The sequence below is a fragment of the Xenopus laevis genome, chromosome 9_10L (genome assembly GCF_017654675.1).
Source record: "Xenopus laevis strain J_2021 chromosome 9_10L, Xenopus_laevis_v10.1, whole genome shotgun sequence".
NCBI classification, from domain to species: Eukaryota; Metazoa; Chordata; class Amphibia; order Anura; family Pipidae; genus Xenopus; species Xenopus laevis.
This window is the reverse complement of record NC_054387.1, coordinates 63,914,661-63,939,538: the sequence shown is the minus strand read 5'-3', so window position 1 is coordinate 63,939,538 and position 24,878 is coordinate 63,914,661. Positions and strand designations below refer to the sequence as shown.

Sequence of the window (24,878 nt, the reverse complement as noted above, 5' to 3'; positions counted from 1 at the left end):
ATAACAGTAAATGTGTAGCCTTAGAGAGCATTTCTTTTTAGATGGGGTCAGTGACCCTTATCTGGAGGCTGGAAAGAATCAGATGAAAAGAGCAAATAATTAGAAAACTATGAAAAATAAATAATAAAGACCAATAAAAAAGTTGCTTAGTATAGGTCATTCTATAATATACTAAAAGTTAACTTAACAGTGAACCACCTCTTTAATGCTATATGAACCAGTTGTGGAATTAATTATTATGGGATCAAATCATATACACAGCACTGCAGAAGTCTGGGTTATCAGGTAAAGCATCTAAAAGCCAGTTGAAGGTGGATATAGCAGATAGACAGAAAGTGTAGCTCAAAATAAACACATAGCAGAGCAGTTCCTTTGCTGTAGGCACATGATCACTACAAGAGGGCAATGGAAGTTTCTATCAGAAATTCTGCAGCTGTGAAAGCTAAGCAAATGTAGATTTCTGATAAACATAAAAAAAGCTAGTCTTTCATTCACTGCATTTAAAGACCATTGAAGGGATATATTGAAATATCAATGCATTATAGGAATGCAATTCTGTTACATAAGTAATATGATGGAGTTCAGGAGGCATGTTTTGCTTCAAAGAGCGCTGGTGCCCACTGAGATAATAAATTCTGCATACACTTCTCCAAGAAAAAAAATCCTTTTATGTTGAAAAGACATTGTACAAGGAACAGAGTAGGTCACAGGCAGAACAGAACCACATCCCTGCCATTCAAATTTAGATGGTAGTTTTCACTTCCCACTGGGGGTCATTTGACAAGAAGGCAGGAAGCTTCTTTTTCTTCTTCTTCTAAAGACTATAAAGAATAATAAAGACAAGAGTCTGGTCCCTGAATAAAGACAACAGATCCTCCAACATCTGCTAGACCTGCTGTATTGGAGGGTAGGAAAAGGGAATATTAGGTATGACAAAGAGTGGGAGAGACAACCTCTTTGCTCTGGCCATTTACTTAATAGTGGGCAATGGAAAGCACATGGCATCCTATCTGTATGAAAGAGTTGTAGCAAAAAAGGTCCTTATTCCATCTATACAGTGTAGATCCTTTTTGCTATAAGGGGTGAGTATTTGAAGTCAACAAGAAAAAAAATAAACTAAAAGTATAATAAGGCATCAAACTTGCAGCTCTCCAGTTATCATGAACAGCTGTTCAAAGCCTTAGGGATACTAGTCACCTTTATTTGTTGCACCATATGATATTGAGAAAAGACTAGAACTAGGGCTTCCAGTAGTTTAGAGGTAGGAGACCAAATAAGATTTGACTGTGATGTGTTAATTGTAGTTTTAGCACTGGATGGGATGGTTTTCTCACCTGGAGCTCCTACTTTCCAATAAAGAGGAATGAGAAACCCATATTCCACCCACATTTACTTCTCCTGGGTGCAGTTCTGTGCTCTAATGTCTGTTAGCAACGGGAGCAACTCACAGGGGAGAGGGCTTGTGCAATGTGGGCCTAAACCACGTGACTTTTATGTACGTTATGTCTTGCCACATTAGCCATTATAAGTTATCATCCTATTGCCAACATAGACATAAACAGTAGATAAATTGCTGGGTAGATTGATAGATAAAGGCTAAGTAGGTAGGCCCCAATACTACTTCACCTGGCTCTGCCGTTTAGCTAAGGAGGATGGGTACATGTGGGTATGCGGTCCCTGTGCAAATTTTTGTTTTATAGTTACAGTATGTTAATGGCTGGGAAAATATCTGCTTCTGGGTGCCCCATCCCTTCTGTACTCCTCTAAATCTGTGCCTGCTCTTTGCAATACATCTCTTTATACATGCAAATAGACTCCCGTGTAAAGAAGACAGGCATACGGCTTTTATAATACAGGATTTACAGTCTTGATACCTACAGCCTACAGTTTATATGCAGTGCCTGAAATGAACAAAGTATTATCCTTCTGGGTGAGTTATTTTAAGAAATGTGAATGACAGCAATCTGCGAAATGCGAATTGCTATTTTACACTTCCCAGTAAGAAGGTCAGCGCATGCCACCGCTCACTTATTTGTTCATGCAAATGGGATCCGATCTGCCAGTTATGGAGATAGATCTTTAGCAAACATTTGAACTGTTAGATGATCCCAACTGGAGAAAAGAAAAATACATCCATTGTTTCACATTGCAATCATTTGTTATACAAGAAAACCGCAAAATGCACAGCAGGGTAAGCAAAGGGGAAAAGGGCAATATTTAACAATAACCCTGTTAATAAATGATAAGGTGAATTCAACTGCAGTTTAGAAAATTAAATATGAATTGGTTTACTTTGTACTGTACCTAATAGTACAGAAATCTCTATTTATCCCAAATGCCAATGCTCCCAAGTTCCTCTAGATTTTTTGATCACCAATCCCATATTATGGTAACTATTATGAAAGTGGAGCAAAGTGCAACGTTATTGACATAATCATTAAGAGATTATCACTTAATGGGCAGTATATACACAGACTATATACCATTGTCTCCCATGTTTTATTTGTAATCAAGATAGTTTGTTTAAAGAGATAATGGGCTCTTTATAACTTAACCCCCTGCCTACAGTCGATGTCAAGCTTTTAGATAAGGCAGAGTCTTTTATGCAGGGTTTCACTGAGGACTGAAAATTGGGTGAACCACCTTCTCTTCCTCCTACAGTTGCTCGCAAGAACCAGAAAATTGAAAAATTAAAGAGCTCTCCATTTCATAGTTCCATTTAATTCAGGAAGTATTAAAAAAAATATATTAATGAAATAGGCTGTTGACTGAACTTATTTTAAACAAGGTGCTATACTGTACTTTTAGAGCTACAAAGATCTACCATTGAACTGAGCATTTACCATTCAAGGAAATGAGAAATGGTTTAATAGGACCCACACATCCCCATGGAAAAGAAGATTTTAATGCCCTCATGAATAATAATTTTAGCTGTATCATATCAACTGTACTGACCTTCTTTAAGTGTTTGAGTTCCAGATTCTGTAAAATATTGGGCACAGAACACCTTGCGGGTTTGGGTCCCACCTCCACAAGCAGCCTTTTTGGAGCTCATCTGAGACTCTTGATGGTCAGAGGAAAGTTGACATGTCATCCATTCTGAGGTCTTCCAAGCAATCCTTTCAGAGAAAAGGCAAAAGTGAGGTATGGATAAGAAATCCTGGTAAAATCTGAAAGCACACAGGCCACAGTTCACAGTAAAATAGACTAGAGCTTTATGGAAAAATAGCAATTTTTATAATTTCTTGTAGATTTTAATTTCCTGTTAATACTGTTACTGCAATTAAACATTCTCAAATTATAAAATTAGCTTCATAATTCTATGATTCGGTAAGAGCAGACTAGTGAAGCATCTGGCACACATATCATCACCCTATTGCCAATGAAATGAATGGCGAGCTGTATGATTGATCTATGTTAGATTGCAGATTTGTAATGACACTTCCTTGGCACAATGCCGTGGCACATAGCTCTGCATAAGGAAAGATCTATTAATATTATAAAGGACCTCTGGGGGATTTCTTAATAAAGTAGATTGAAATACTATTGTGCTGTTTAGATCAACTACTATAGGCTGGGTTGGGTGAGATTTATTCACTTCCAAATTATGATTTATTCAGATAAACAGCACCCAATATATTTTGTCAATCCCACCATCCCCTTAATTAAAACCCTGCATTATCCTGCTATAGGGGCCCATAGGTGTGGATGGAAGATACAAGATGAGGGCCAGAAGGCTGATATTTGATGATGCTTACTTGGAACTTATTGGAACTACAGTAGAGACTGTTCTATCCATAATACCCTATCAATATCTTGCTATAAACTAAGGAGGGAACTTTTGTGTGTATGGTTAATCCACGCTGGATGACAACGATGTTAAATGAATAACACTGTATCTAAATTCCACCCTAAATTTTATTTGAGTGAGTGCTGTTAACAAAATGAAAGAAGAAACAATCCATTATTTTATACCTTTGAGACTGCTCCAATGTGAAGCCAGGGCTGATTTTTGGTTGTTATGGTGAAGATAACTGTACTTCCATTAGTCTTTCTATTTATCAATGCTCCTTTCACATACATATTGATCAGCACTTACCAGACATGTTGTGCACTTTAGGGAAAAGTTCCCAGGATAGTCGCTTACTAAATGTACTGCCTTAATCATACTCTTTATTGGTCAAAGTTCTCTTTCTATCATAACCATCATAGTATATAGAGACTACCCAATGTTTTCAATGACCAAACAAAATTATTCTTTATTAGCCCTCTCCATGTTTGTAGGATAAAAGAAGGTTAAGTGATGTCAGCCGACTACTTTCCAAATCCTTAAAAGGAAAAATAGTTCAATATAAATTCAGTAGAGCATTTTAGCCAAGGGCAGGTTCATCTAACTGATTCGTAGATCCATCAATAAAATATATATTTGAGTTCCTATAATGAAAGCCTCCAGACAGAAATTGGTCTAAACAAAATGGGTATCAAATGTTCCATAAAGGATCTTTGCAACAGACAGTATAATTGGTTGTTGCACAAGGCCCAGCCCTTCTTTTGAGCAGATAACCTTGGTTGTGAAACAATGGCCAGCCCTTCTTTGGAGCAGATCCCCTTTAAATCTAACTACAAACCATGATACCCTGCTAAGGAACCAATAAATCAAAGTGCAGATGCTTTGATGCTTTCAAATATCCAGTCTCTTTCCAACGGCAACAATTCATGGACTCTAGTGCAAGGTATGAACAAAGCTGGAGGCCAATAAAGAACATTACCTTTCTCTCTCTCTTGTATTTCATTTTCCTTTTATTGGTTGCAGTGCCACCAGAGTTTTAATATTTCATGCCTAGAAAACACAGTGAGACCCAGAGGACCAGCTACAAGTGAAATTAATGAATAAATGCAGAGCAAAATAAAGATGCAGGGGGATTTTATTCCTCTAATATTCTGCCTCCTCTTTCAGATGCTGACACTTGGTACAATAGCTGTCACTGTAATTGGACCTCTCTGCACAGCAGTGTCTGCTGCCTAGGACTTTTCCATTTTTTATGAAACAATAACAAGGGCAAAGCAGCTCAGAGTAGTTTATAAAACAAAATATTAAATTTTTTCCTTTATTTTTTTAAATATAGAAGTGATAACTGAGCCACGTAAGTAGACAGTCTAGTAGGGATTATTAAATGCAGGACGATTTTATCCACTATGTGTCAAATGACCCCCCATGGAGACCATAAGACGACAATTGTGCCGCCCAGATGCTTATGAACACCACTGGCTTCGTAAGCATGAGATTGTAATATAAATCCATCCAGATAGTTATCTTATATTATTAAATCTCATTGCTAAGGGAAGGAATTTAATCCCAACTGTTTGGAGTAAGGAGAACTAGGAATCCTGGGAAGGAAACCAAATTTTACTCCAAGGCGGGAGAGCATCAGCCGATCATGGAAAATTTAAAGGCTAAACTTGTTTTTTTCTGGGATCGCTTTTGTTTTGCATGCAAAACTTGCCTCCAAGCCTGAAATTCAAAATAAGCTCCTGTTTGAGGCCAATGGGAGCAACATCCAAAGGGGTTGAGAGCAACATGTTGCTCACGAGCTACTAGTTGGGGATCACTGCCCTATAGCATAACAGCCATGTGATAAAATAATATTTACATAGCCAAAATATGGAAGTGAAGTTTCAACCAGTTTCACAGTCTTTCCATGTCTCTTACACTTTCAGGTTTTCCATTATCCTTTCATATACAAAGGGAAACGGGAAAAGTATAAGATGGTATACTCATCTCCAGTACAGAAATCTCCAGTATGCAGAACCTAGTATTTCACCTGTACTAGGTCCAACCAAGCTGAGAAAATGTTTTAGATAAGCTTTAACATGTTCCTGTTAAGTACATGTAATTAAGTTAATCCACAGCTTCTGATTCTGAATGCTTCAGAGTTTGTTAAGGGCAAATGGCCATCTTTGTTGTTGATTAGATCATAAAAGCAGGAAAATGAATTTATTAATGACCCAAAACCATAATGATGTTTTGACTTTATTATGTTTAGCAAAGGAGGCTGCTGCTATTCTCTGTGGTTGGTAAATAAGTAGGGATTGGTAATATCACTGAAGCGGCATGATAAATTGACTGCACACAGGGAGCTGTTTGCATATTATCCACTAGACAATCTATCAAACATCAAGGCAACTGAGAAATCACTTTCATTAAAAATATAGAACTTTCCAAGTCTTGGGAAGATATTGGCAGCCTTTGACAATATGATGAAACGTTGCGTAATTTTTCTTTTAATGTATTTTTTATGCTTTCATCAGACAAAACGCCCATCATAATATATGTGTTTTCTGGAATTTTGACAGGTACAGAATTGGATTTGTAAACAAATACCTGAAATAACAGTGAAGTAAAACATATCCACAATTTCATTTTGTAAAGTTAACCTGAAAAGATTTATTCGCCTCTTTGAGGTATTAAGATATTAAATGTCACACATATCATTTCCTAAAGGAAAGCCGCCTTGTAGAAAGAAAATTGTCAGGTTAAAACTGAACAGGAGAAATGCTCTATTTGTCAGGTTTATCTTTCATTTCTGAGCTCAGATACGAAGTCTTATCTCACTGTATGCAGTTCATACTATGCTTTATATGTTTATTTGCAAAGTAGTTTCTTGGTAGTTTCTTGGTGCTATTGATCAGGTTCTACACAATTAATTCATACTTTGCTCCTTGTTGACGCAGAAGAAGTAGAAATAACTCTCAAACTATAACCTTTCGTCTGCAGGAGCAGAAATACTCCTCCCTGTTGCCATAATAACAATCTCTGAATTAGTAATAGGAACACTACAACACTGACCACACATAAAAAATGTACAATCAGACCAACCATCCCAGTGGGAGAAGACCACATCAATGGCCCATTGTGCACAGGGTTGCTTATGATTATTTAAGGTAATCATGGGATATGGCAAGAGACTGACTGGATCCCAAAAATTTACAAAGTTTGGAAAATTATGTCATATCGAGAAACTAAAGACTGAGAGGAGGGAGCTTCAATAGTTTTGCACCTATCTAAGCTTAGTTCTTGCTAACTCTTAGATTATAAAGAGCGATGTTATAAAAATTAAATACATAACTTCAGTTCCACCCACTTTTTAAAGGGGATGTATACCTTCCAAATACTTTTTTCAGTTCAGTTGGTTTCAGATTATTCACCAGAAATTATGACTTTCTTTAGTTGCGTTCCATATTTTATTTTCGACCATTTTTCCAAAATTGAAGTTTAAAGAGATACAGACAACAGAAATGAAACCTCGTTTGGCATCTATCATAGCATTTTCTTTGCATGCAATTTCTAATTTTGTCATTAAAGTATTTTCATAATGCTGATCCCCCATGTTCCTCTATGCAGGGGCTGCCATATTTGTGCAGCAGTAGTCCGTTTGCATTAGAAACTCTAACTGACAGATTGAGAAGGGACAGTCAGGTTGGCAAAACAGTCAGATTTAGGAACATCAAGTAACAATTACTTACAAAAGTGGACATATCAGCGAAAAATTAGCAATATGACCTATAGGTAAATTTTAGGGGGTTATTTACTAAGCTCCGAATGCCCGAAATTCCCCGAAATCCAAAAAATTTGTGATTTTTTTGTGTTATAATAGGCTTAAAAAAAATCACGAATTTTTCGGAATTTATTAAACCCAGAGGTTTATAAAACACAGCATCTCAAACCTGTCGAGGTTGCATAAAAGTCAATGGGAACAATCCCATTGATTTTTGGTTGTGTCGGGGTTTCGGGCAATTTTGCGATGTTTTTGGACTTTTCGAAGTCAATGTAAGTGAAAATGTAATAATAAATAAGCGTTAAAAACCCGAGCGGGTCAGATCGGAGTTTGTAGCAGCCGATATTGAGATAAATTGGGACCTTGATAAATAACCCCCTTAATTTACATTAATATTTTAAGGAGTAGTGGCAGCAGCTCAGTAATCCAGGTGCAATATTCTGAACTGTTAAAATTTGCTACATGAGTTGATAGATTTCGCTGCAGTATCTGTGGGAATATTACCAACTATTGTATCAATTCTAACAGTTTCCTTTAATGAAACTCATGGATTCTGCTCAGCAGGGACAAAGATAAGAAATGTGTCAACTAATGTATTATTTAGAACATTATTGTTTAGAGCCGGTAACCCCACGGCAATTTTTGCCTTCGATCCCCTGCATTGCGCTTTCTGGAGTAGACGGAGTCAATTATTTTGAAAGGGGCTGTACTCACACAGACACATGTAAGCGCCAAACGCAGGTTGGGATGCAGCATGTTGCATTTAACCTGCGTTTGTCGCATACATGCATCTGTGTGTGTACAGCCCCTTTCAAAATAATTGACTGCATGTACTCCTGCGCTCCCCTGCAGCTGAACGTAAGAAAGCGCAAAAACGGCCGTGTGTAAGGGCCCTTAGACACAAATCATCATTTTTATCACCTATAATGCATGCACTCTCAGTCTGCAGAAATTGCAATTGGGAGCAGACATTCGATGTCTGAGTGCAAGTTTGCAGCTACTACTAATGCAGCCCTGTGGGAGCCCTGGAGCTACCACCAGGCCCAGGGTGGCAGTAGCTTCAGGGTTCCCCAGTAGTGATAGGGCGAATTTGTCCTGCGAAATTCGCGAAATTTGCAAAACGTATTGAAGTCAATTGGCGTCAAAATTATTTTGACGAGCATCAATTTCAACGACAATTTTATTTGCACGACTATTTTGTCCAAATGCATTAAAGTCAATGGGCATCCAAATAATTTTTATGCGCGACAATTTTTATGCACACAACTATTTGGACACACTCCAACATTTTTTTGACGCGCCCGATTTTTCGCCGGCAAATTTTCACAGTAGTTTTGCGAATTTATTTGCCTGCGCCAAACTTAAATTTGCCACAAATTCTTGCCTGTCTAATTTATTCGCCCATCACTATTCCCCAGCATCAATAGGCGCAATTAGCAAACCTTAGCATGGTTTTTGCAGAGCTCTCCCAAGCTCCCTTCCCCCTGTGATCGCTGCTCTCTACCGGCATTAGTTTGTACCCCGACTGCTGTAACATTAATATATGTGCTTGAATAAAGCCTATTTTGATATTAAAATGCCTCCTCTATCTGGACCATCACTCAGAAGCGAGGAAACTGCTCAATAGGCACAATTGCCCACCATTCATCAGAAGAGGCTGAATGGATGTAATGGCAATCATGTGGAAGTTCAAGAAAGTATTTGGATGCAAGTACCTCAATTATGTCACATTGCACTCTCAATTGTGTCCATTTTAGAGCATCTGTTCTTGTTTCTCTATAGTAAATTAACCCTTATATGGAGAATTGGATTCCTTTGAATTCAAAATCATCAGTTAGAGGACCTAGGTCCTACATCCTTCTTGTTTAAAAAAAAAATCAAGAGGATGATTTACAGTACTAAGATAAGAGGTGAACTGCATCAGTCCAGTTACCCATGTCAACCACTCAGACCTTGGCTTTTATTTTGAGTGCTTCTGATTAGTTTCTCTGGACAATTTAGTACTTATTAAAAGAGTCCTCAAGAGTCTTTGTAGTTTCCTTGTCTTCTGCAATGGAGTTCCATTTGATCTGTAACTGCAAGAATTTTATTTTATTGTTCTTATTCCCTGTCTGCAGGAGAACTCAAAGTGACACTATTTGCTTTGCAAACTATGCCACTTAATGGAGCGAATAAAATGCCTTATTGGGCACTTAAAGTACATTAGCCTGCACAGCAGAAAAAATCTATTTAGATTACATGGGGGGGCGGGGGAGATAACCCCGAACTACAAATTATGCTTGATGGCTGTTTTGCTAAAGGTTTGACAGCTAAAAAGGTTTTTTTTTATTCTTGTGTAATGGCAAACTGAACTAATAATAAAAAATCTGCAGGAACTTATATTTTTGGAATAACAGTTAAAAGTAGGCAAATGTCCTCAAATTAGCAAGTGAGTTAGCACCAATTTAAAGTACAGTGTTCACAAATATTCCACTTGAATCTAATATGAATCTTAAAACGGTGTGCCTTCATTCAGGGTGCAATGGGTGTCTAATCTCTATTATTTTCATTTTAATAAACATCTAAAACAGTGATCCCCAACCAGTAACTCATGATGCAACATGTTGCTCACAAAACCCTTGGATGTTGCTCCCAATGACCTCAAAGCAGGTGCTTATTTTTAATTCCTGGCTTGGAGGCAAGTTTTGGCTGTATAAAACCCGGATGTACTGCCAAACAGAGCCTCCTGTAGGCTGCCAGTTCACATAGGAGCCGTCAATCACTGCACTTATTTGGCATCCCAGGGGACTTTTTTCATGCTTGTATTGCTTCCCAACTCTTTACTCAACTCATGTCAAGGAAGAAAAGACTGTTTGAGCTGAAGGCTTCAAAAATATAACTGAACCACCAAGTAATGTTATGTCTTTGTTACGAATATGCCATAATAGGAATTGCTATTACTGTCACACTAGGTGACTTTAGTAGTGAAGTATGACATTGGAGCAAACTTATTTTGACACAACACATCTCACAGGACATGTCATGACTCACCAACCTGCTGCCAGCATTCATTCCTGATAGACCATCTCAGTCAAATGACTCAGCCTATGAAATGTTTGTAACACGAAACACGTACGGCTGTATATTTATTGCCATAATAAATGCTTTTTAATTGATTCTAATTGCCTGGTGGAAGACTGCCTTACAAACTCCTGGTTTGATCATCTCTGTCAAATGTCTAGACAAAGTTTGGTCCATCTACAGATGTTAACTGGTCAGATTTTGGTCAGTTTACGTATTTTCTAGATTGAAAAACAAGACTGCCGAAGCCCCAACAGAACCCAATTCTATTCTAATAAAAGAGCTGAATGATTTTGGTGGAATTTGAATGAAGTTAAGCTGACCATATTATTCAGACTGTTCAAATTGACCTTATCTTCTCTAGTCCAATTAAGTAAATTTAAAATTATGGTTTCTAAAATTTGGTTACTTGTGTTTATTTGGGGATTGATTCAATTTTCACTAAAAACAATAAAGTGAATTTGTTCCAACCAATTTCACTTTTGAAGATCCACATACCCAGGGCACAGGGGAAGGTGCTCTCCTCCCACGATGCATGCTTCTTTTTCTTCAAGTTCAGGACATGGTCTTCCTCCCCCGATGGCTATATGCTTCACCTTCCTGCTCCGACTCCTGAATCCAGGTACCAAATCTCCAGATCGGCAAGTTTTTGAGCACAGACTCCATGTAGACCATTCTGTCACCTCACAGTCCTTGGGAATAATGCATGACTGGAAATGTAAAGGCATGCTGTCCTGTGTGCAGATACTGGAAAAAGAGAGAGAAAACATGAGCTATTTGTGGCATGATTATTTAGTTTGTGCTATGTATCACTATATTCCTATAACTCTTATTTCAGTTCTGCATTTGATCTTTTGTCAAGGTCAGCAATGAAAATGGACTAATCTAAAGAACAGGATGACTGAGAATCTTCTTACACTTTGGAACCAATTAAAGGCACCACCTAGTCTTGTAACCCATAGCATAAAAAGCATTACTGTGCATGTCACTTTGATGGGAAAATGTACACTAGTTTTATCTTTCAGTACTTTTTCTAAAATAGGTGGCAATTATATAGAAAGGGCCACTTTATGTAATTGGTGGACTCAGAGCAAAGATACAGTACCATTTGTAGGCTGCCTTCCCAAATAAATTTTTGGCAGTGCAAACCTCTACCGACTAGTGATGGTGCGAATCTGTTCCGTTAAGCTTTGCTGAATAATTTGTGAAATGACGAATATTCGAGTAACGCATTGAATCATTGCCCGGCAAAATAATTTTGGTGCACGACAATTTTTGATGTAATTGTCAATTTTTATATGCGTGACTTCTGTCCAAATGCATTAAAGTCAATGGGCGTCTGAATAATCTTGATGCACACCGATTTTTATGCGGGCACCAAATTTTGAGGCGGAATTTTCACCGGCGAATTTTCTGTTTTGCGAAAACATTCGCGGACGTCAAAACGTGGAAATTCGCCACTAATCCGTGCTACTACTACCAACCTAATATGCTAAATAACACCTTTTTTCTTTTTAAACATAAGGATTTGTGGCTGCACATTCAGGTCTGACTCGCTTAGGAAACTTAGGAAGATGAGTTGCTGTCCACTTGAACTGCAGAACATAGGCAAAAACTTGACTTCATAGCAAAGCCAGGCCAAATAATATTGCTGCCCAAGGCAATACTACTCTGCTCGGGGTGCCCCACCAGCCAGTCCCATGCCTTGCTTCATACGATTTGAGCATAAGTGGCTCTATTATCATAAATTCAAGTTGAGTTTGACTCACGTGTATCAGAGAGCAAGATCAGCTTTAAACACTTCCACTTTTGTTTTGTTAAAAAAACAAGGAAGCAGAACCTCATAACCCACAACTCCCTGGAATACCAACAGAAAAGAATGCTGGGCCTCATTTATTAACGCCATGCACACAAGTGCACAAAAATTGCACCCACCTTAGGTTTCTTCATAAAGCACTTTGATTCAGGGCATACCTGTGCTCTGCACCGCATGCTTGATTAAAAATGCAAGGACCAGCACCCAGAAGCACTGACAGTGATGCAGGGTGCAAAATGTGGGGAAAATGGCAGATTGTCTATAAATGAGCCCAGTTATTCTGGTTGTTGGGACAAGGCAGCTTGATGCAGGTGAATCCGAGAATTATCATTCTCCCATCCATCTTCCTGTCTGCCATCTAACCACTGTCTGGTTGCTGAGGTAAATGAGACTATGACAACTTAAGTCACAAAGAATACAAAATAAAGAGAAATTGAAATTCTTTTGGCAGGGCCCCTTTGGGGCCTGCGGCTGCTGCCTCTCACTTTCTTGTGCATCTGAATAATGCACATTTTCCAGGCTTGGTATGGGATACCTATGTGCCTCTTTCTTTCCATTCCTCATGAATACAATGCTCCTGATCATAGGCAGTGTTGTATTCATGGGGGTGGCTGCACTCTGAAACACAGAGACCTGCAGCAATATTTTTAGCATGCAAAAACATGGTGGATTGCACCTGTTTTATTCTCTTTTCACACTGCCTTGCACACTGTGAATGACCCTCTGTGAAGAATACCTTGCAGTTATATGGTATTTCTGCCATTTCCCATTATCCCTTGAGGCAACTTCTATATTACATGTCCTCCTCCTATTCAGACATGACATTAACATGCTCCATGACTGGTTAGAGGGTAGAGCGAGCCATCACCACATGAAACTACTGGAACCTTATTAGTAAAAAAAAAAAACAAATAAACGCTGCCAAATAATGGACAACTATTATTTTTAAAAACTAACAATGCTCCAAATTTCCTACTCTGAAAGAGAAAAATGCTGATATTCACACACCCAAGTGTAATGAAGTGCAGAATCAGATAGCAAAGAACAGGACCCAGCAGGGAGTATCAGAAATGCTTCATTAGAGATAACTGCTAGTAGAGCATTTTTTCCTTTAAATTGTGGGTTTTATGAAGAAAGAACTGCAGATAATGCAGTAAGTGCACTGAAACGATAATCCCAACACGCTGATTTTCCGATTGACAAAAATATCTAAAAATGATATTGTCTTTTTATATTTAAATTGTGGAAGCTAATTTAAGTGGAATGCTATTCATGGTAGAAGAAATGTTTCAGTTTGATTATTAGTGCATAATATGTGTTTCTATGGGTTTTTTTTAAACTTTATTCTGGCTAATTGGCACTTAAGGAGCATTGATTAAATATCTGCAATTTAAGAAAACTGGGGAGCTGTCACTCACCAATGAGATTTCAGGATAGGAGGTTTCTTTACCAATCGTCAGCTGAAGCATAGATGAGCTCCAAGGATTTGTATATTCACAGTTAAGCACCAATTAGATCAAGGATTCAAAAGCAAGGTCTCTCACGCTTGTCATAGTCAGCACCCAGACCAGCACCCAGTGTCACTAGTAAAACCACTTGGTGAGGAGCCGTGTGCATTAGAAGAAGAGATGGGCACTTACATTTTATATAAAACAGTATGCAAATCAAATACTGTAGGTGCCACCAGAATTGCAATAGTTTCACAGTTGCTGATTACAAACACTAAATGGGTCATTTATAACCCCGGGAGGCACAAGAGCAAGAACAACAATGGGTGCTCATTTAACAGCACTTGCTCCACATGGGATTGTTGCTCTCTGTCTCTACACAGAGCGCCGGATTAAAAATGAAGAACTCCGTGCAGAGAACAGCATCTGGAGACACAGCCGAGTCCTGTCCAGACCGCTTACCTATGGGTCCCTGATGCAAGCTGCCCCTCTTATAGCTCCCTAACTGGCACATGCAAATTACATGCAAGTTAGGGGTGGCAGGAGAGCATGCCTACATGCATATTTAGAATTGAGCGTTGCCTTACTGAAGCCACACCCAATTCTACATGCAGTCCACAGGTCTCTCCACAAAATGGCACCTACAGCATGCAGCAAATTTTTGCAATGCCCAAAGAAGTGTTCAAATGGCAGACAATGCCCCCTTGCTCCAAATAAGTTCATATAGTATTGGTTTGCAGAGATGGAAGTGGAAGAACTTGGCCTGCGCAGAGCCCTGACTTCAACCCAACTGAACAGCTGTAGGCAGGACCGCCATCAGAAATCGCAGGGCCCCATATGACAAAATTTCCTGGGCCTCCTGGGCTGGGCCCACCGCAAACCCCACCTACAGGTCCGCCCTCCCCACCACACAGTAAAAAAACAAAAAAAATATTGGTGGCTCGGGTTCCCACATGTTAATAAAAAATAAAAAGATATTGGTGGTCAGAGCCCCCCATAAAAAAACATTTGTGGCCAGGGCCCCCCAATAAAAAATATTGGTGGCTAGAACCCAACATGAGAAAAAAAATTGGTGGCCAAAATTGGTGGCCAGGGCCCCCCCACATTATAAGAAAATTGGTGGCCAGGGTCCCTTAAACATCCATGCCTTCCCCAAGTCAGCACCTCTCAGAAAGATGGGGGGCCCGGCTAATCAAGTAAGTGTGGCATGGCCGGGCCCCCTTACCCTCTGGGCCCCCTACAACTCTCCCCCCCTGTCCCCCCCTGATGGCTGCCCTGGCTGTAGGATAAAGTGTTATATAAACTGCAAGCCAGACCTGATGCCCAACATCAGTGTCCAACCTCACTAATGCTCTTGTGGCTGAATAGAAGCAAATTCCATCATCTAGTGGAAACCTTACCAGAAGAGTAGGGTCCATTAAAGCATCAAATGGAGAAGCAACTTCATATTCATCCCCTTGGTTTGGGAATTAGATGTTTGACAGGCAGGTGTCATCTACAAGTGGCCATGTAGTGTACCTCGGATCCAGCCAAGTTTTTGAACATTACTAATTAGGAATTCAATATTGTAAAAAGATTTTGTAAAAACACTCGAAATGCTAATTTGGTGAATGCCTATAACTAAACATGGGTAAAGGAGATAATCAATTGTGTAACACTTTCCTTTCCCTTTAGTTTGGTATACCTTGTTCCCAAGCAGGTCAAAATTGAACAAAGTGCTCCATCTATTCTCATCTGGGGTGCTACTCCACAGTATTTTATTCCATGGGACTTTTATAAATAAATGTTATATTTTACTGGTCACACTCATTTGTGCAGAATCACTATTAGTGGAATTCATTTGACCATGTGCTCTCCTCCCAATAGTTCTTTTTTCTCTCTTTGTATAGGTTACAAATAAGTAACACCTTTATATTCATGCTGGGAACAGAATACATATAAGTTTTGTTTTTTCCATAAAATTTGGTTTTCCGTCTGAATTTACTCTGACGGAGAGGGTATTAGTAGTACAGGCTGACAAAGATGAAAAGACATCATGCGGCCAAATGTTTTGCATCAAAGGATTTCCTTTAGCCAGGCAATGCTAACAAGCATGAGTCATATCTATAATTCTGGCTAACGGGTGCTTGATTATATTTCACTTTTATATTGCCAGCTCAAGACTTTCATCTCTATTTACACAGATAAGTTTGTCTTTAGGTTGAAAGCATTTTTTTGAGATGATAAAGCAATACAACTAATAACAAAAACCACTTAAAATGTAACTAAACAACTCCAAATATACTAATGACATGATCAGAGTGATAAAACTGGGAAGAGAAGCATCAGAAGGTACTTTCTGCATCGGTAACTTCGCCTTCTGGTGCCAGCAAGCACTCTTTTGTACTCTGCTACCTATAAACTTACTAACCATTCTTAAGGTACACCTAAATGGATAAAGCAGGGATATCAACAAATATTGTGGGGTTACGGGTTTTGGCACATGGGGGGATTAGTCACCCAGCGACAAATCTTTTCTACTGTGGGCGATTAATTTCCCCAAATGCCTTTCCAGCGGCAAGAATTCGAACCACCAGAGGGATGGCATATGGATTGCTTTGTGTATTGAAGTTGCCCGAAGTTTTCTCATTAGGAAACTATTCTCTTTTTTAGTATACTCACCTTAAAAGTGCATTCTTTCCATCGCTCCGTGTACATCTGACATGCCTTGTCTGGTAGCCAATATCAATATCCCATGCACTGTTATGTTGTCGAACTGTGTACACTTCCTTTTTATACCTGTTTATTTCCACTAAGTCAGAGCTGAAATCCAGCATAGTCCTCCCGCTCACATTCATCTCTTTGAGATGGGGCAACCGACATTCACTCCAAGGGCCAACTTTCAGGCTGTATGTGTACTCCTCATTTCCAAAAGAGCAAAAACTTTGTAATTCACAAGTTCTTGATTCGGTAAGATTTGGGCATTCACATCCACCATACAATGGAGGAGAAATAACAGCTCGTGTTCTGTGTTGGAGACGCTTCACACAGCTATTGACGCACGTTGACCAGTGAGAAAAGTCAGACACCACACAGTCCTGAGGGCAAGGTATAAGACAGGCTTGTTCCATTGATGGCCTTGGAGTAAAATGTTCACAAATTTCACCAGGCACAATAGACCTGTTTATCTTTTGGACACAATCTACCCTTCTGTGCTGTAGCCCGTGCTGGGCTGTTACGCATTCCAAAGGTCTTGCATTCTCCTGGTGGGGATAGGGCACAAGAACACAGATTTGCCATTCTGTTACTTCCCAATGAAAGAGATCGCTGTGCCAGTCACATATTTTAAAGCAGCTCCTCTGGCTTTCAGGTTTATCTCTTGCTTTACAGTTTATATTGTGAGTGATCCAGCCTTCTTCATGCACACACCATACCGATCTACTCTCAAGGCCGCTTGGCCCGCAGTCTCCTAAACACTGACCCCAAGGTCCTAAACAAGATAGGAAATAAAAAATAAATGTTACAGTAGTAAACAATTTCAGATATTCCGATATTATAAATTAAATGCATCATTCAATCATGCTTAAGGGTCATTACTTTCGTTTTGAAACATCAGATACAATCGCAGCCAGCCCAGCTTGGAGTGAAGTCACAAATGACCTGGAAGTCTAGGGAAACAATGCATTATGGGTAAAAAAATCTTGCTAATTTGAATTAGGAAATTTAACTTTGCAACACTGTACTGCATGTGTAAATTACCTTTCTTATCTACTATAGCCCTCCTATTATGTTATAATTCACTATAAGAAGTAGGGATGAACCAAATCCATGATTTGGTTCAGGATTCGGCAAGGATTCAGCCTTTTTCAGCAGGATTCAGATTCGGCCGAATCCTTCTGCCCGGCTGAACCGAATCCTAATTTACATACGCAAATTAGGGTCAGGGAGGGTATTCGGCCGAATCTTTCGCAAAAGGTTTCGGGGGGTTCGGCTGAATCCAAAATAATGGATTCAGTGCATCCCTAATAAGAAGCTTGTATGGCTTAGCAGTTCAGCAGGTTTGGTTTGATATCATCATAGGGATTCTGAAAGGGGCTATAAATGTGACTATTTATAGCCTGTTTTGAGTATTCACAAAGCCATAATAGTAAATATCCCCAGGGGCATAACTACAGATCAAGCAGGCTCTAAGGCTGCAGGGGTCCCAGGAGGTACAGGGGCCCCATGAGGCCCTAATTCATATACAATTTCAATAAATATTGGTAAAACAGATCACCTCTAGACATTTTTGGGGCCTGAAAAATAATTTGCTGTGAGGTCCTGTAATATCTAGTTATACACCACTGATATCCACCTTAGGATGGACGAGGGTTTGATGCTTCTGAAACAGCTGCTAAACCTCAGCTATCAGCACTAGTACACTTGCACTGCAACCCCCCTTACAGGAGATGGGTAAATTGCTTGGTGCCAGTATCCATTTAAATGACCTATCTAAAATCATAGCATTCATCAAACCTAAAGCTCTGTGATCCCAGGGGAGACTGCCCTAAGTCATTTTTATGATGATAATCCCATGGTTATAGAGACAGATTAATGCAGTGTGATGTATCGTAGCTATGGAACTTCCATGGAACTTCCAATCTCTGTATTCGATCTTTCACTTTATTTTTGTTAGTCCATAAAGGCATTACTTTGTATTAACTGCAGAGAAAATATTACAGTATAAAAGTTCAAGGATTGCAGAAGAAAGATAAAATCCTTATTTAACAGACATAAGAATTGCATTAACAGTGGAACCGCATAGGGTTTAGTTACCCTAAAGTTTGAGTGTGGTCCTAATTTACATTTAGGACGAGAAGCAACTTCCCTATCCTGGGTTACAAAAGTAAGAAAAGACTGTAGAAGGATTAGTAATCCTGGGTGTGCCTCCCGCAGAGTAGGGATTCAAATCCATTTGGACACCCAGCCACCCAGTAGGAAATCTTTACACAAGACTGCTCATATAGTATCTAAACATTAGAACCTTCACCATTTAAAATTTACAACAATGGTTGAACTAAAACTTTCATGAGCCCCCCTCCCATCACAGTGCCAGCCAGCTGGAGTACAATCGTACAATCCCATGATGCATTGTCTTCCCACAGGATCAGGCAGTTTACCTAATTATGAACTTTTTTATTTCTCAACCTTTATTTCATTTTAACCAGGAAAGTGGAGGTAATAAGCAAAAATAGAAAATGTAATAAAAAAATATTTAACTTCAAAGAAATAACAATTCACTGTTCCCCGCAGATTTAAAATGTACCTTAGTTTGTCGTCTCAGATTTTTGTATTAAAGCCAATAGGGAAAATAATAACACAATTACTGGACCATCTGCTTTTAGGCTGTTAAAACTTCCCTGCCATCTGTTTCAAAGCATTATTTAGGTAAAACTAAAATGTTGTGTAATTAATGTTACTTTAAGTTCCACTCTCGCATTGTAATCTAAGGCTCGCAGACCAAACTTATACTGAGAAATATAGAATTGGTGTGTATTTATAATGATTTAAAGCATGAGGCCTAACAATGTAAGGCTAAAAATGAAGGTCACTCATAACCATCATCAAAGCATATTACACTACAATTGTGATTTATCAATATTCGGATTTTGATTTTGCAGTTTTTAAACTTAAAAAAATCTCTCTCCGGTGTTTTCATATTCAAGCTTTCCAATCAGTTTTCAAAAATGTAGAAGCAAAAAAAAAAAGGAGAGCTTGTTTGGGGTTCAGGTGTCAAAGTTCAAACTACTGTATTTTAATTTCGGGTTTTCAAAAAAAAAAAAGTTAGTGAAGAATAGAGTGCAATTTTAGTGCAATCTAGTTTTTTTCACAATTAAACACAATCGATGGGATATATTATGATAAAACAACTGCACATCATATAATGATAATTAGCAAGTTCACATTAGTGAATCATCAATTGTCGGGTCTCTATTTTTAGATGATTAATGTTGTTTTACTGCTGACCTGTTTTGCAAGGTGCGTTTAGCATGATATCAGTGATCAGAGGTGTTATAATGTTTGATGTTATCAGTAACTTTAAAAATGATCTAATTCATCATTTTATGAAACCAGATCCTCAGGGGTGAGGCCAGCAATGGTAGGAAATAACTTTAATGAGTCAATTTCCTGTGTGTAGGAGACTGTGTTAAAGAGGTAGGTTGTGCTAAAATTAAATTATAAAGGATGACTTTTGAATTTTAATTACATTTTTTAATTTTAATCACAAAAACAAATACAAATTAAATATCAATTTTGTATACATTTTTTCTTGCCTACTAGCATATTTACAAAAACTTAAATCATGAAATTGTAAAATTGTACTGTTCACTATTACAAATTAATAAAAAAAACTTGTTGAAAATGCAATTGGCTCCCACTGGCTTTTATAGAAGTTTTCCAGGTTTTAGTTGATGATTTTTTTTATCCAGATTTTCAAGATTTTCTCCATTAATAAATCTCGAAAATGCAAGTTCAGAAGACTCTTATTTGAAAATATTTAATTCCCATTTCTTTGCAAGGATTTGTTCTTCAATGCCAGCACAAACTAGCCAGGTGCCCTAGGCAACCAAGCCATCCACTATGCTGAGCAATAGCGAATGAACAAGCATGCAAATGCCCAAATATGTGCACATGTACACACGTGCTACTGCAGTGGAAGGTAAAAGAAGAGCACCTGGTGGAGGGACAAGGGTCCGACTAGGGGTAGGAGACAGAAGAGGTCCCCCAATCATTGCACCCTAGGTACACGCCTCTTCTGCCAACCTCTAATTAGCAGGATACAGGCAGTGGTATTCTAAGAAAATTTGCAATGAATCCTTATTTCTAATAGTTTTTGATATTTTGTTAATAATAAAAAAATATTATTTTTAAAATGTTATATTTTATAATATTTATTTCACTTGATTTTCTGTAGCTCTCCAGTTTCTACAGCTATTTGAGAGATGCGGGGTATTTCTAGTCTGTGGGTATCCCCGCTTAAACATGGATGGAAATAAAAACAGCAATTTTTCTCCGTTTACCATATAATGGTCCCTGCTTTCTTCCTTCAATGAAATGAAAGTCAATGCCGGTTATATTTATCACGGTTGGGAATCTAAGTATGAAATGGGCTGACTCACAACACTTATGTCCACTTCTACCTACAAAGCTTGTGGTAATCTCCTTTCTCTTCTGTAGTTTATATTTAAGAAGAAAACTGGAGATGGGATAGGAAAGAAAACTGCAATGCATTATTGAAGCTTCTTTGATCAAAAATTAAACAGGAATATAAAACATGAATTAATAATATAATGGCAATATGCCTGTAAACAACCTGATTTTGTCTGGAACTTTTGGATAGAGATTATTAAAATGTTCTTCATTTGCAAAAATACTATTCTAAAAAGAGCAATTTACAGCAAAATATGTTGATTTTCAGTTCTTAAAAGCATAGATGGAGCGTCACATTCCATAATTCCTGCTTTATGTGTCATTCTGTTCCCTACACACATAATTGGAATAGCTGGAACTGACTATCAAGCAAGTAACAGGGGGCAAATTACCTTGATGTTCAAAGAGAAGTTATATGAGCAATAAATGTGTAAAATTATATCCAAAGGACTCATTTCATGAGAAATGCAAAACGACCTCTTATTACAGAATAAAACGTTGACTTGATGATATTGAAAGGAAATAGTCTGATAAAATAGAGAGCGGGTAGGTTTATTCTGTATGTAAATATGATTTAGGATTCACCACTGCTTGTGAGCACCAAACATTCCCTCTATACATCAGGCATCTAGAACCATGGCACAATCTAAATATTAGTTTAATTATGGCACTTCCCTCTGATCTGCTCAAGGCAGAGAATGAATGGTGTGGATACAAAAGCAGACACTAGTGGGGAACATTTGCAATAAGCATTGTCTAAAAGGCAGATTTGGACTGGCCCACAATAACAGCAGGAAAAACTGTAGGTGTCTATGTGTCCTCATACTCACAATTCATGTGGCTTTGTATATATGCCTGTTCATATGCCTATATGTATTTCTGTAAGATAGACATTAGTAGAAATTAGACACTGATGAGCAGCAACAGACAAATTGATTTATTATAATTTCTGAAGGACTTAAAATGACCATAAGATCCACTTGTTTGGGTTTATCATCTTTTCCTGCTTTGACTATCCAGACGAAGAGCCAAATTGGGCTAATCCAATTGCTTTCCCCCGTCAAACAGGTGGATCACATGGGGCTAATGTGGTATTTGCCTCATGGGAATTTGCCATTAGTCCGATTGATATCTGTCTAATCTCACCCAGATTGAGAGAACCATCTTTATATATTTACCTTGTATTGGGGTAAAGGAGCACTGGCCAAATGTTTCCCTTCTTTTGGTTTCCATGTGTTTGCGACCTTAAAAGAATTGTTCAGTATAAAAATAAAAACTGGGTAAATAGACAGGCTGTGCAAAATGAAAAATGTTTCTAATAAAGTTAGTTAGGCAAAACTGTAATGTACGTATAAAGGCTGGAGTGACTGGGTGTATAACATAATAGCCAGAATACTTCTTCCTGCTTTTCAGCTCTATTGTTTTCCACTGATTGGTTACCAGACAGTAACCAATCGGTGACTTAAGGGGGCGCCACATGGGTCACAACTGCTGCTTTTGAATGTGAGCTGAATGCTGAGGATCAATTGCAAACTCATTGAACAGTTATGTCCCTTGTGGCCTCCCTTCAAGTCGCTGACTAACTCAGAGTTAGAGAGCTGCAAAGTAGGAAGTTGTGTTCTGGCTATTATGTTAGATATCCAGTCACTCCAGCCTTGTATTTATTACATTTTTGGCTAACTAACTATATTAGAAAGATTTTTTATTTTGCACAGCCTGTCTATTTACCCAGATTTTATTTTTATACTGAACTGTTCCTTTAAAACTGCAACCAGGGCCGGAACTAGGGGTTGGCAGAGTAGGCATGTGCCTAGGGCGCAAACTGGGGGGGCAACCCCATTGTCTCTTCCCAACTGCCGCGATATTATTTCGTATTTGCGCTTCTGCACTCAGCCGGCACTGTGGCCGGCCAGGTTGCCTGGCTTTGATTCCTTGGCAATTTATAGCTGCAGAAACATGCCCCATGGGACCTTAAAGGGGTGGTTTCCCTTTATGTTAACTTTTAGTTTTATAGAATGGCCAATTCTAAGCAACTTTTCAACTAGCCATAATTTTTTTCTTTTTATAGTTATTTTCTTCTTTTTCCAGCTTTCAAATGGGGATCACTGACCCCATCTAAAGAACAAATACTCTGTAAGGCTACAAATGTATTATTATTGCTTCTTTTTATTACTCGATCTTTCGATTCAGTCCCTCTCCTATTCATATTCCATTTGCTTATTTAAATCAGTGCATGGTGGCTAGGATCATTTGAACCCTAGCAACTAGACTGATGAAATTGTAAACAGAAGAGCTGCTGAATAAAAAATCTAAATAACTCAAAAACTACAAAAAACAACAACCTTTTGCAAATAGTCTCGAAATATCACTTTCTACATCATACGAAAAGCCCCTTTAACGGATTGTCACTTGTATACAAAGGTGTTGCTACGCAATAAAAGTGCCTTGCACAAGTTATGGTTATCCAAAAGACTGGGGAAATTTACCAATGCAATGTTGCAAACAGAGTTACATTTTAGATATTATGGCTCCTAACTATTCAATATGATGGAATTCTAACTTTCTTGTGTTTTCTTGGGGAACACTTGAGCCCTTGTTTACCAGTAAATATGTCTAGAATGATGAATAAGCTTTTGAAAATCATAACTTGATTTTATCATTATTCTGACTAAACATTGTCTTCTCGTTAAATCCAATTAAGCATGTGTTTTTGGGAATTCTAATTAGGTACTGATTACAGTTTGTAATTAATGTGTATTCCTCCTGCTGGAGCCGTAATCTTCAAATAGCACACCAGAGACTTTCTGATGTTTGTTTAATATATAGAATAATGTCTCCCAACTGTAACATATAAGGATATTAGAAGTCACTGAGGAGTTCTGTGACCATATAAAAGCACAAGGATACAGGCTGATGTTATTCAGGGAACTCTGAGTATCACTCATGTATTATAAGTAAAAGTAATAATGTACCCCCTACTGTAAATTATAAGGATATTAGAAGTCACTGAGGAGTTCCGTGACCATATAAAGGCACAAGGCTGCAGGCTGAGTTATACAGGGAACTCTGAGTAACACTCATGTATTATAAGGTATAATGTACCCCCTACTGTAAATTATAAGGATATTAGAAGTCACTGAGGGATTCTATGACCATATAAAGGCACAAGGCTACAGGCTGAGTTATACAGGGAACTCTAAGGGACAGATTTATCAAAGGTCGAGGTGAATTTTCAAATGACTAAAATTCAAATTGCGAGCTATTTTTTGTGTACTTCGACTAGGGAATAGTCCAATTTCGATTCAATTTGAAAAAAATGCAAAAATTAGAATATCGAAATTTATCATGTATGGTCTTTTTAAAAATTCGACTTTAACCATTCGCCTTCTAAAACCTGCCGAATTGCTGTTTTAGCCTATGGGGGACCTCCTAGAACCTAAATGAAGTCAATTGGTGGACTTTGAAAAATGTAAAAAATTTGGTGGGGGAAAGTTTGAATCGAATTCGATCGATTGTGATATTCCTTTGATTCGTACGATTTGGCCAAATACGGACCTATTCAAACGAAAATGGACCCATTCGACCAAAAAACAATTATTCTTAATTTAAGTTGGTCTTTTTGAATTCGAATTTCGAAGTTTTTTTCAATTTGAAATTCAATCCTTGATAAATATGCCCCTAAGTATCACTCATGTATTATCAGGGATAATATACCCCCTACTGTAAATTATAAGGACATTAGAAGTCACGGATCTGCTTCAATAAAGGTGTCAGTTTATTTAACGGTTTCCTGACTGCCAGGAAAGTGTTAATAACAGTAAAATAATT

The 24,878-nt window shown here is 38.2% G+C and overlaps 1 protein-coding gene across 3 annotated transcripts in view; it reads right to left on the bottom strand.

Moving 5' to 3' along the window:
- The window catches only part of thsd7b.L (thrombospondin type 1 domain containing 7B L homeolog), a 196,712-nt gene that overhangs the window by 115,889 nt on the left and 55,945 nt on the right, over window positions 1–24,878 (bottom strand). For all 3 annotated transcript variants that reach the window (XM_041576036.1, XM_041576037.1, XM_018235749.2), the window contains exons 4-6: window positions 16,542–17,349; window positions 11,115–11,363; window positions 2,956–3,119 (exon numbers count right to left, since the gene is read on the bottom strand). In XM_041576036.1, coding sequence (XP_041431970.1) covers window positions 2,956–3,119; window positions 11,115–11,363; window positions 16,542–17,349 — 1,221 coding nt within the window. The remainder of the gene's footprint in view (window positions 1–2,955; window positions 3,120–11,114; window positions 11,364–16,541; window positions 17,350–24,878) is intronic.